This window comes from Pseudochaenichthys georgianus, chromosome 3, assembly GCF_902827115.2.
Source record: "Pseudochaenichthys georgianus chromosome 3, fPseGeo1.2, whole genome shotgun sequence".
In the NCBI taxonomy this organism is placed as follows: domain Eukaryota; kingdom Metazoa; phylum Chordata; class Actinopteri; order Perciformes; family Channichthyidae; genus Pseudochaenichthys; species Pseudochaenichthys georgianus.
Window position 1 is genome coordinate 35,711,611 of NC_047505.1, and position 13,091 is coordinate 35,724,701.

General features: G+C 38.0%; 1 protein-coding gene across 1 annotated transcript; it reads right to left on the reverse strand.

The window, feature by feature from the left end:
- Positions 1-677: 677 nt before the first annotated feature.
- On the reverse strand, positions 678-7,408 carry tmem41b (transmembrane protein 41B). The gene is made up of 7 exons (XM_034111123.2): positions 7,204-7,408; positions 5,680-5,797; positions 4,210-4,338; positions 3,935-4,028; positions 3,144-3,248; positions 2,665-2,803; positions 678-2,570 (listed from the first exon to the last, which is right to left on the reverse strand). The coding sequence occupies exons 1-7, from the start codon at positions 7,292-7,294 to the stop codon at positions 2,401-2,403; spliced, it is 846 nt and encodes a 281-aa protein (XP_033967014.1). The 5' UTR covers positions 7,295-7,408; the 3' UTR covers positions 678-2,400.
- Positions 7,409-13,091: the final 5,683 nt, after the last annotated feature.

Sequence of the window (13,091 nt, forward strand, 5' to 3'; positions counted from 1 at the left end):
TGTGCACTTCAACACTCTCACATGTCCATGCAATCCTCACCCTGCATTTTACACTACTGATACCACTGACATCCACACCTCATGCTTCATTTGTTTTGCACTTAATTAATTTGGCTAATTTGAACTACTTTCTTTAATAAACATATTTTGTTAAACCGTTATGGTGTGTCTCGTTTTTGTTGTGTCCTTTTGAGCCAGGTCATAACAATAAGTGATCAGACATGCGCCACACTGTTGTCACAATATCACCACATGGCGGCACTAACCTCGCTTTTGTTCTGTCAGACTGATATGTATGATGCTGTAGAAATTCTGAAATGGTTTTGTGGTACTAGGTTTTATAAAATAAATTAAAATGTCAGTTTCCACCACTCTTAAAAGTCAATGATGTTCTGTAAAGATAATTTTAATGATTTACTAAATATAAAAACTCAATTAGGACGGTAAACACTTCTTACTGGAATACATTGCTGTTCAGTCAGAAATAATACTGCTTTTTGAAATGTTAACAGAGAGCTATACAGAATTATTTCACTATATCTTTGATGGAGTAATAGAACAAAAAAAAACATTCATATATCCAGTTTGAGTAAATGTTTTGGTAGAGATTTAAATCATATAGCATATTGAGAAGTAAAATCTATCATCTTCCATGTCTTTTCAAGAACATTAGTTGGAGAGATTAGTCGTTTTTAATCAATTAATTTCACCACTTTAGTAAAGATGCAATTTTACGATATAACTTAGTTGTACAATGTACAAAACAAACAGTAAGAAACAAAAACAGCCAAACAGTCTTTGAAAGAAGTAGCACTCAGTATAAAAGCAGAATATGCTACGACATTAGTATCCTCATACAGTAGAACCATTTAAAATTCACATGAATTGAGGTTTATGAATCTGGACGAGAGGTTAATAATCTGACAGTAGTACACACTATATAACAAAGCAAAAACAGGAAATCTCAAAATGCACCTATGCTTTATACATGTGATGTTTTACGAGATTTAATAAAAATGTGTCGGAATAAGTTACCATAATGTACATTCACTGCATCAACGTCTCTAGTAAGCATCCAGAGTGTTTTTAAGCAGCAGCAATAGGTTACAATGGTACACAGGCACACAAATAAAACCATTCAGTAAGCATGTATAGGAAAAAGTAATTCAAAACAATTTAGGGAAAACTAAAATCACTCATTCAAAACAATTTAGGGAAAACTAAAATCAGGCATATTATATTTGAAGAATGGAAGTAGTAAAAAGCAAGGGCTCGGGTAGCTCAGCCTGGTGCCCTATTCACGGTGCAGACAAAATCTCAATTTCTGCTGGCATAGCAAACAATTTCATGGGAGAGCGAAAGACACAACTAGAACTGTGGGATCATCAACATATGAGTAACAATTGAACCCAAGATGATGTTGGCTTTTGACTAATTTCTCTGCATTGCATACATCTTTGAACACATATCTAGTGTGGTGAATTTATGTTAATTCCTTAGTTACTCATTTGAAATGGGAAATGCTTGGAGTTTGGCATACTACAATACAGAGGTCCAGTAAAAACAATATTACATCAGATTAGTCCATTCATTAAAAGTCAGCCAAAATGAACAATAAATTGTGAAATGTGTCTGGATCCAGGCACCTTTTAAAGAACAGGAAACTCACCTCGTGCCACAGAAGTAGCACTTACTAAGATCAGACCCACACCTTCCTTCTCTAGTTTCACTCTCTCTTCACGCTGCATACGCTCACCAAGGCCAGGTATCCAAGCTTACTATTTAAAAACTAAAATCCACTTTTAACAGTATTGTGACAGTTATTGCTGTATTATCACTTTATTATTTTAAAATAACTAAAAAGGGAGTGGTAGTTAAAGGTGCTACAAACAGGATGTAGAAAGGAATGCGCTACTTTCAAAGCAGATGCGATAGTAAAAGTTCCAGTAATTAAAAAATGTGGTGTCCTCGACAGAGACAAGGTGCTGATGACGTTGTTTATAGCAGTCTTTTCCCTTGAAACTTATCAGAACGAAGAGTTTTAATCCAACATCCTATGGGTAGCACCTTTAATTGTCTGGCAAGAATCATAAAACAATGAACAGCGACTTAAATAAAAACACAAAGATAAATTTAACTAATTTAAAAGATGTGCCAAAATCAAGAACATCCTTCACAAAAACATGTGCAGTCAGCAGCCATTTTACATTTAACATCAGGAGAAACCCACCACTGCATGCATTGAGTGGTGGACGAGTGCTTGTGATCGGAGGTTCCACCACTGGCAGCTTTGTATGAGACGGAGGTGGGGCAACTTGAGTGACAGCTGCACGTTCCTGAGCCGAGGGCAAGGGAATGCCGGGATCAGCCAGCAGATGAGGTGCTGAAGTGTATAATCTCCTACTCTAGTTTCTTCTGCAGCTTTTTCTGGAAGCAGACGGGCAAGATGGAGAGCACGGCGAGAACACCGAGCACAGCCAGGGAGTTCCAGGACACGGCCTCGCCCGCTGTGGTAAGCTTGTACAGTGTTGTACCGGCGTTGATCGCTACAAAGGAGGGCGGGGCCACTCCTGTGGATCAGCCAGGGGGAATTCAGGTCAGTCAGTGAATACAAATCATACAGCAAATCATTTATAGACAGTCAGAAGGGATGGACATACTTACCAAGAAAGGTACCGAGGAAGAAAACCCCCAAAGGCACGTTGATGACAGGCGAGGTGATGTTGATGAACCAGTTGGGAAGGAAGGGGGTGATCCTCAGGAAGATGATGTAATTAATTAAATGATCTCGATGTTTGTCGACCTGCCAGCAAAAAGTGAATGTATAGTTAGTCATAAGCTTTACATTACCAATAAATATTATTTGTGAAGTCAGTATGAGGACCCTTGTCGTTCTCGCATCTCAAGTTACTAGTTAAGTACAAAACCAGTATTTATTTTTTTATTAAACCAGCTTCTGCCTCCATAATATAAAAAATTAAAATCTTCACATGGATTTACAGAACAGCCGTACTTTTAAACTGCATTCGTTTGGACAATCTTGCCTAATAATGAATAAATATTAATATAATTCGAAAGATCCCATACTGAAAATTCCTCTTTCCAACATAGCCTTTATAAACAATACATTGCAAGGCTCTTACCTGCTGGGACCATTTCTTTGCTCTCTCTGTGAGATATTTGTAGACAATGGGTCTGCCCACCAGATATGATAGCAAATAGCAAAAGGAAGCACCAAGACCAGAGCACTACCAACGGATAAAAAACAAAGCAGAAAAAAAATTGGTTACTTAGACACACATCTGTAACCTACTTATAAATATTGTCATACTCTTAAAATAAAAAAGGAAAAAACACATTGTACCCAATTTTAAATGTAGCCTCTCCAAATACATTTATCTTCATCTTCCAACATTTAATTTGTATTCATAACTTTTAGCAGTGATGTTGAATAGTAGTTTCAAAGACAGGGCTGAGGAACCCCGTGTTGTCACCCATTATTGGTGCCCTTCCTGGTTGTTGCAACCAAAACAGAGTGGATGCAACAAATACACATGACATCCTGTTGTACTTCCGGAGGCTGCTTCCATATTGTTTTTCGTGACTTCACAGACTCTGATTTTGTGCGTTTGCCACATTTGAAGGTAGAACATTTCTTAAAAAATATTAGCACAGCCAATGCATAGGTATTGTTTAAGGACCTTCACACTGTAGTCTGCTCCAATGACGGCCGGATTAAAATGATGACTCCATTGACAAATATATTAAAGAAGTATGTTTATGAGACATGATCCGTTCTTGCAAAAGAGAGCATGTTGATCTACATCCCTACATACCAAAGTGTGTCTCGTGGAAACTATTTCAGTGCAAAGTTGCTCATACAATACAACATTTGTTTTTAATCCCACATTTCATACCACCCTTGCTTACTCACCAAGCAGACTAAGAAAAGAGCCAAGGGGAAAGGGTAAAGATATCCAGACAGGATGCTGAGGAAGATAGATCCTGGGATTGCAAATGTCTGGAGGCTGAAAGAAGCGTCAAGGTAAACGACTTTGCAAAACATTCAGTTATTTCTCAGGCAGACTACAAACTATCCCTGCAAACCAGACTGTTTTTGAAGATCCACATTTCATCAGGGTAGTTTTAAAAACATCCTCACCAGACAGATAAGATAAGTAGGTAGAAACATAGATTCTCAAAGGATACAAAATATATGTTGCGAAGTAGGCCACCAACACTTGGGAGTAGTATGTGTCTTTGTATTTAGACAGCACAGTACCCAAAGCCTTGGCATCCTCCATGTCTTTTGGTATCTTGATTTTCTCCATTTCATCACTGAAAAATACGAATTATAATCGTTAATCAAACATACTTCACAGAAAACATGTTTTATTTTTTCACAATGCACATTCAGAACCCAATCGCTCAAACCGCTGCAGTTACCTCTGGATTTTGAGTATCATGTCAATGAGTAGCTCGACTTTCCATTGGATGACCTTACCTACTGAGTCTAAATAATGTTCTTTGACAATACTAGGGATGCATACCGGTATCCGGTATTACCGAAATACCAGTTACTGGTGGCTACGGTATACCGTATCGAAATCAGATCCGGTTTCGATACTTTTTAAAAAAAAAAATATATATATATATATATATATATATATATATATATATATATTAAAGTGAGTCCGTGGCCCGTGATGGCGGGTGTTATAAATTAGATTGCATAATCGTTTTTCTTCATATTTTATGTATTTTTCATTGTTTGTTCAATACTAGAAAGGTAAAAGTCCCACAAATGAACTGTGATGGGATTTGTTTTCTCTCACCAGTGAAGGTAAATGTTGATTTTAAAGATGAGATTTGTTTGTTTGTGCAATGCCGAGATCTCATGACCATTATTCGATTATGTATTTGTTCTCTCGTCGAATCTCAGGTTTAACATTAATTATAACGGTCTGTTTGCATTGACAAGATGTGCTATTCACACGGCACACCTGATGGCGGGTGTTATAAAAGATATTCCATAATCGGTTTTCTTCATATTTTTAATGTATTTTTCATTGTTTGTTCAGTACTAAAAGGTCCAAGAAGTCCCACAATTGAATTTAATATTCATTTGACATGTTAACTATATCGTAAAGCGCTTCATGGGAGTAATTGTGGGATGATACATTTTCAAAGTATCACGATATGTATCGGTATCGTTCAGTGGTATCGGTATCGTAAAAAAGTCAACGATATGCATCCTAGACAAGACGTTATAGTAAAAGAAACTATAAACAAAATCACAAAATGTGAAAAAGTAGTAAAATAAAACTGTACAAATCACAATATGTGTTACTCTGCATGAAATTGATTAGTTTATGGAACCATTTATTGTTGTAAGTCTATTATTGCCTATTCTATCTATTAAGTTTACATTGCTGGCCCTACTGGTACTGAAAATGACAAAGTAGTGTATCCTCCACTTAAGCAGCAGCATTGAAATGTTTATCACAAGTGAAAAATTTTTTTTAAAAAAATCACAATTTAAGTGTAACCTAAAAACATTAGATTACATTTCATCATTTTATTTCCTACAGTACTAATTATGAATAAGTCTTTATTTCCATTGTTGAACAATTCCCCACCATCATTTAACCGAGTTTAATAATCAACAAAACAACTCACTCAGGAAGCTCTGGGAAGTTCCTGTAGACCAGGTACATGACTGAGGCAGCGAACGTGAAGATGGAAACCAGAATCAGGAGGGACATGCGTGCTGAGCCCCCTTCAGCATGCTTAACCTCTGTGGGGAAAGAGAATAAGTTATTTACCAACTAAATCAAGATGATCCTTCAGAAAATGACTAACTAGCAGTAGCTAGCTACCAGGGAGCCGTGTGTAATAAACTAATGAGTTTTGCATCACCTGTTCAGGCCCCTACAGGGAACTCAGTAGCCCCCTTGAGAAAGACTGTTTCTGAGCATGTCTGTAAATTCATTGCTTCATTTAATACTTGATGGAAAAAGGCCAACTGTATACAATGAATGTATAAGTTGTGATAGAATAAGTTATAGATTAAAATACAAAATAGTTTATCAAATTGTTCAAATAAACTGCATATCAACCAATTACAAAAGTCAACTGCTACATACTAATGCATCAGCAAAAAATAATATAACAGTACAATTTAGACACGAATGGGGCTACTTTTCAGCATCGACTACATTTATTACGACTACGAAATATCTGACTAACTGTTGTAATGCAAGTGCAGTTTTTGGGTTAGGCATTGGTTTAAAGTAACCAAGTCTTTTTTACTCAATTTTGAGGGACTTGTACTTTACTTGAGTATTTTAACTTTTTGCTACTTTGTACTTCTACCCCAATACAAATGTAGAGGTACATAGTGTACTTTTACTCGACTAAATGTATTTAATACCATATGTTACTTAGCAGATTTGGATTACTAATGTGAAATATGATCAACACTTACAAATACTTAGTTAAATTCACAAGCTACCCTGCAGTACACAAAGTAATGAAAGTTACACGTTTATCAGCTTTGATAACAATTAAAATGATTAATATAAATAATATTATAAATTATTCTGAAATGGGCTGACCTAAATAATTTTTTTTTTTTTTTTTTTTAACTTTAAGTATATTTTGATGACAATACTTTTCTACTTTTACTTGAGTAACATTTTGAACGCAAGACTACCTGTAACAGAGTATTCATAGTATTTCCTGGTACTTCTCTGAGGTTAGGGTTAATGTATTGTTGTATGACTAGTTTGGTTTATCTGAATACAGGATCTGAACACTTCCCGCACCACTCGTCGTTTGACACTCATTGTTAATTAGGTAGCTTAACTCAAGTTGTTAAGAAAGGGATGTTAATCTCGTTTAAACATTAAGGGTAATGTTATAAGGTTCACACCCTTACTAAAGCTCACTCACAGGGGTGTATGCTAGCTTCTTCAACGTTAAAGCGTTGTGTTTTTCTAGCTAACGCGTAACTACGCTAGCCATCGGCTAATTGTCTACGATAGCTGGCTGTGTAATTAACAACAAGCTAACATTAGCTCCTGAATGACGTTGCCTGGTTATTCACTTAATAAATGTATCTGTGTCCATCTAGAAGTATTTCATCACCCCTGCTTTGCTGTAAATGGATGTTAACCGTTAGCCACTAAAGCAGAAACCCACCTTTCGGTACTGGTGAATCCTCCGTCTTCACCTCTTCCTGTTCAGAGGACACACCATCGTTGTCCCGTCTTTCTCTCCGCTTTTTGGCCATTTTACAGAGATAACTTAGAGGTCAGCTGAGGTACCGAAACAGCAAAAGCCGACGGGTGGCGTGACTGACACCGGTGCGGTGACAGTCTGCTGACACGTTACACAGGATGACCTTTTACCTCACATCGCAGCAACAAAAGCTGCACCATCCACTACAGCGCCCCCCTGCGTCACACTGTCTCCATTCAATATTCAAAGGTTTTATTGTCATATTCAAGATTCAAAGGTGTTATTGTCATATTCAAGATTCAAAGGTGTTATTGTCATATTCAAGATTCAAAGGTGTTATTGTCATATTCAAGATTCAAAGGTTTTATTGTCATATTCAAGATTCAAAGGTGCACAGTAGCTACATTTAGTTATGGCAATGAACATCTTATGTCGGCTCCTCCAACAATGCAGCATATAAGACATAAACAATAACAAATAGTGCAATAGTCTGAAGAACTAAAATAAAAGATAATAATAATAATAATAATAATAATAATAATAATAATAATAATAATAATAATAATAAAATAAAGTAAAACCTGGAAGTAAACTTCTTCCGGTTCCTTCGTGAAAAACCAATGCAAATTCTCCATAGGATTTTGGAAAATAGCTCGAAATAAGGTCTGTGGTTGACACACATTTAAGAGAGGGGTAACGTTTTGTTCAGCCGGATAATCTCCACATGTCTACCCTACTTTTATAATTTTTGAATCATAAATCTAGTCGCCAAAAGCGAAATGCTAACGTTATGCTATAAACTAACTACAAGCCAGTACAGCAGCAGGGTCGCACGACTTCAACGTCACGCCAATTTAAGATCGTTTCAACTGACTTGCACTGAAACTGCACTTTGAACACTTTAAATATATTAACATTTTAAACTGTATACCCCGGTTATATAGGCCCTTTTTGTTTTGTTTAATGTATACCACGTTTATCTAGGCCCTTTTTGTTGTATGTATACATGTCACACTGTGGGAAACGATATTTCTGGATGTATAACACATGTAGAATTGTTGACAATAAAGCTGACTTTGACTTTCGCGTGCTTACATATTTTAACAAAGCTTTTCATTTTAGCCACACTGAATTGAACTAGAAGTCATCATGGCTGTGTCAATTACCAGTCTGATATCGTTTTACAAAGATGACAAGAAGAGTGTAGATAGAGGATAGAACCACTACAAGTCAGGACACGTACAACAGTGCAGCCTATGAAGGTGTGCTTACCGGTGTTGTCAGGGCTAGCATGAGGGAGAAGGTTTATAGAGTGTCGGTGAGTAGTGATAGCAAGAGTACCGTTAACCTAGAGTTCATTTATTCACATTAATTCCCATCAACAAATCCATTTTATGTGTCACATGAAATCTTTATTAGGCAAGGCAAGTTTATTTATATAGCACTTTTCAACACAAGGCAATGCAAAGTGCTTTACAAAAAATGAAAGACATTAAGAAAATGGCATTTAAAATCAGTCATTAAAAAGAAAAGCTAATAAAATAAACATTAAAAGAAAAAATACATGGATACAAGTTACAGTGCAGTTTAAGATGTGAATAGTTCAATTAAAAGCAGCGGCAAAAAGAAAAGTCTTCAGCCTGGATTTAAAAGTAGTCAGAGTTGCAGCGGACCTGCAGGTTTCTGGGAGTTTGTTCCAGATATTTGGAGCATAATAACTGAACGCTGCTTCTCCATGTTCAGTTCTGACTCTGGGGACAGAAAGCTGACCAGTCCCTGAAGACCTGAGAGATCTGGATGGTTCATAATTTAGCAGTAGGTCAGAAATGTATTTTGGGCCTAAACCATTCAAAGTTTTATAAACCAGCAGCAGTATTTTGAAATCTATTCTTTGACACACAGGAAGCCAGTGTAAAGACTTCAGAACAGGAGTGATGTGATCCACTTTCTTAGTGTTAGTGAGGACTCGAGCAGCGGCGTTCTGAATCAGCTGCAGCTTTCTAATAGATTTTTTAGTGAGACCTGTGAAGACACCATTGCAGTAGTCCAGTCTACTGAAGATAAAAGCATGGACAAGTTTTTCCAAATCCTGCTGTGACATTAGTCTTTTAATCCTAGATATATTCTTTAGGTGATAGTAGGCTGATTTAGTAACTGTTTTAATGTGACTGTTGAAACTCAGGTCAGAGTCCATGACTACACCTATATTTCTGGCTTTATCTGTTGTTTTGAACATTGCAGACTGAAGCTCAGCGCTAACTTTTATACGTTCTGCCTTGGCTCCAAAGACCATTACCTCAGTTTTATCTTTGATTAATTGGAGAAAGTTATGAAACATCCAGTCATTGATTTGTTCAATGCACTTACTCAGTGTTTGAATTAGAGCATAGTCTCCTGGTGAAATTGTTACGTACATTTGTGTGTCATCTGCATAGCTATGGTAACTTATGTTGTTGTTCTTCATTATCTGAGCCAGTGGTAGCATGTAGACTTTAAAGAGAAGAGGCCCCAAGATTACAAATGTTACACACCAGAAAAGACAGAAATATCCATGAAATAAACATACAGTAGGCTATAAACAATTAAAGGGATAATTGGGAAGGCATTACAAATGTAAAATATTTTAAATAATAAAACAATCCCACCACCACAAGTATCTACAGGAGAAGAGGGAATTCTATCCACAAATTGTGAATGCCCATGTGGAGAATGGAAATGCAGTCATGCGGCTGCATTAGCCATCTTTGCCATCCACAATTTCAGCTGCATTGACTCCCCCTGTCAATGGAAGAAGCTAAATGTACGCATTCAGTGGAGGAGCTATTTCCTCCAACCAATAACTCATTCCACCCGCTGACAAGAGAGCCCACCTCCGAAGATCGTGACTGGCTGAGGGACAGACTCGGGGGCAGGTTCTCAGGAATTTCTTGGCTTCTCTCCCCGAGCCAGAAGAGGAACACTACAGCTGTGTAATATTTGTAATAAAGATTTCATGTGACACATAAAATTGATTTGTTGATGGGAATTAATGTCACTAATATGAATAAATTAACTCTAGGTTAACGGTACTCTTGCTATCACTACTCACCGACACTATAAACCTTCTCCCTCATGCTAGCCCTGACAACACCGGTAAGCACACCTTCATCTAGGCTGCACTGTTGTACGTGTCCTGACTTGTAGTGGTTCTCTCCTCTATCTACACTTCTTGTCATCTTTGTAAAACGATATCAGACTGGTCATTGACAGCCATGACTTCTAGTTAAATTCAGTGTGGCTAAAATGAAAAGCTTTGTTAAAATATGTAAGCACGCGAAAGTCAAAGTCAGCTTTATTGTCAACAATTCTACATGTGTTATACATCCAGAAATATCGTTTCCCACAGTGTGACATGTAGCCTATACATAAAACAAACAGGGCCTAGATAACCGGGGTATACAGTTTAAAATGTTAATAATATATTTAAAGTGTTTAAAGTGCAGTTTCAGTGCAAGTCAGTTGAAACCATGGTTGAAACGATCCTAAGTTGGCGTGACGTTGAAGTCGTGCGACCCTGCTGCTGTACTAGCTTGTAGTTCGTTTATAGCATAACGTTAGCATTTTGCTTCTGGCGACTAGATTTATGATTAAACAATTATAAAAGTACGGTTGACATGTGGAGATTATCCGGCTGAACAATACGTGATCCTTCTCTTAAATGTGTGTCAACCACAGACCTTATTTCGAGATATTTTCCAAAATCCTATGGAGAAATTGCATTGCGTTTTTGACGAAGGAACCGGAAGAAGTTTACTTCCGGGTTTTAGGACGCGTCACTGCGGTTCTCTAGCGCTAGCTTTAGCTAACGTTAGCTAACGAAACGAACTGCCGAGTAAAATTGGAAAACACTGGTAATGAATTATTCTATAATTTGTAAAACTACGGTGTTAAAAACGACAATTTCAAAAATACAGATTATAATGGTCAGATATAGATATAGGCCTACAGATACTAAAGATAGGCAGGTACTTGCTTTCAAGCAAAACACAGGGGAAAACAAACTTAGCGAAGTGTTTACGTGTTAGGCGTAATGACGTACAACGGCCTCGACAATTTCTGTAGTCCTATTCAGCCACTCGGTAACAACCATCGTTTTTCAGACACATAAACTCTTTAAAAATCACCAGTGGGGTCACTGCTGATGTATTTAATGTCGTAGAACAAAACGTGATTTATCTCTTAAATTTGTGTCAACCACAGAGCTTATTTCGAGCTATTTTCCAAAACCCTATGGAGAAAATGCATTGCTTTTTGACGAAGGAACCGGAAGTGCTAAAAATGCTAACTTACTTCCGGGTTTTACGCCGCGTCACTGCGGTTCTCTATTCACCCCTGGTGTCATTCTGTCTGCCATCCCTTGATTCTACTTGCTTTGACTGTTCAAATGAGATGTCAACCATCAAAATTGGATAAGGGGTTCTAGAGATATCACTGTACAAAACACACCGGTCAATTTTGACCGAAAATAGCGAAGGGGGGTATGACCTAGCGCAAGAGAAGGGTTTGTAGAACATGAATACGCCGCAAATTCCCGGTGTTGTAAGCTTGTTGAAGAGAGAAGAGTCACTGAAGGTTTCTCATTCCTCTACTTTCCCCTCCTCGACCCTTCGAATCCTCGGTCCTCCGGTAGTGACCCGGAAATGGATTTGTGAATGAATTAAAAGTAAATATATAAGTCATCATGAACAAAGTTCTGTCCGTCAGACAGAGTGCTGTGCCTCCTGTCATTGGATGTCTCATACCGCTAAGAGGAGAGGATTTCTCATTGCTCTAACCGCTTGCTGCTTCCCCTCCTCTCTCCTCGGTTCCCCTCCTCGACTCCTCCGCTCGCATCTCCTGTGGGCGGGACTAAGACACAAGGGCCCTTTCTCATTTCATCAAATCCCCCTCCTCGACCCTCCGGTATTGACCCGGAAATGAATTTTAGCGCGCCATGTTGAAGGACATCTCATTTCTCTAAATGCACTTCGAGGACCGAGGATCGAGCGTCGAGGAGGCTCTCTGGAGGAGCTATAACCGAGGATACACTGATGGGTCCTCCACGGCTCCTTCGTGGATGCATTTCCGGGAACAGAGATGTTTCAAAGAGTCGTGACGCACGGCCGGACTTATCTCAGCCAATGACAGCTCTGCATGCATCCCCTGGATATTATTTTATTAACTGCTCTCATCGCAACGCGATGTTTACAGTGAGAACAGCTGTGAGGTCCGTGCAGAAAGCAGAGCAGTGTGTAAAATATATATATATATATCACTCAGTATAACAGGCCTACATTACTCTCTTTATTTGCTGTAGTTTAGTGATAACTACAAACAAAGAGTCGATATTTTTCTAAAACCATTTAGTGCTTCACATAATAAAATACACAACGGCTGTAGCCTGATTATAGGCTTTAGGAGCTGTAGGAGGGGAAATAGCCTCACACTGCACAACAGAAGAAAGAGAGATCTTGCTATGAGCTGAGCTCAGTGCAGACTAAACACAGTACAGTGTGTAGGTGGGTTTGTGTTGTACAGTGCGTAGATGCAGCGGACAGACAGGTCTCAGTTGGTTTGGTGTCCTCTGCTTACTTTTAATACTTGTAAATAAAACTTTTGGCCCGTAATTTATTTCCCTCATTGTAGCGACCAGAGAGAGGGGGGGGATATGGGGATATATCCAGTCTCTGATAGTGTTACGTTATTATGAGAGTGCTGTTTGATTCTGAAATGGTATATATTTATATATATGTGTGTGTGTGTCCGCATCTGTAGCCTGTTATTGTCTCATTATATCGCATTGTGAATGAATTAAAAATATATAAGTCGTC

Coding starts and splice junctions, on each gene's coding strand:
- tmem41b (XM_034111123.2), bottom strand. CDS start 7,294: ATGGCCAAAAAGCGGAGAGAAAGACGGGACAACGATGGTGTGTCCTCT. Junction 3,249..3,934: donor CTCTTTTCTTAGTCTGCTTG/GTGAGTAAGCAA, acceptor ATCCGTTGGTAG/TGCTCTGGTCTTGGTGCTTC. Junction 2,804..3,143: donor CAAAGAAATGGTCCCAGCAG/GTAAGAGCCTTG, acceptor TTTTGCTGGCAG/GTCGACAAACATCGAGATCA.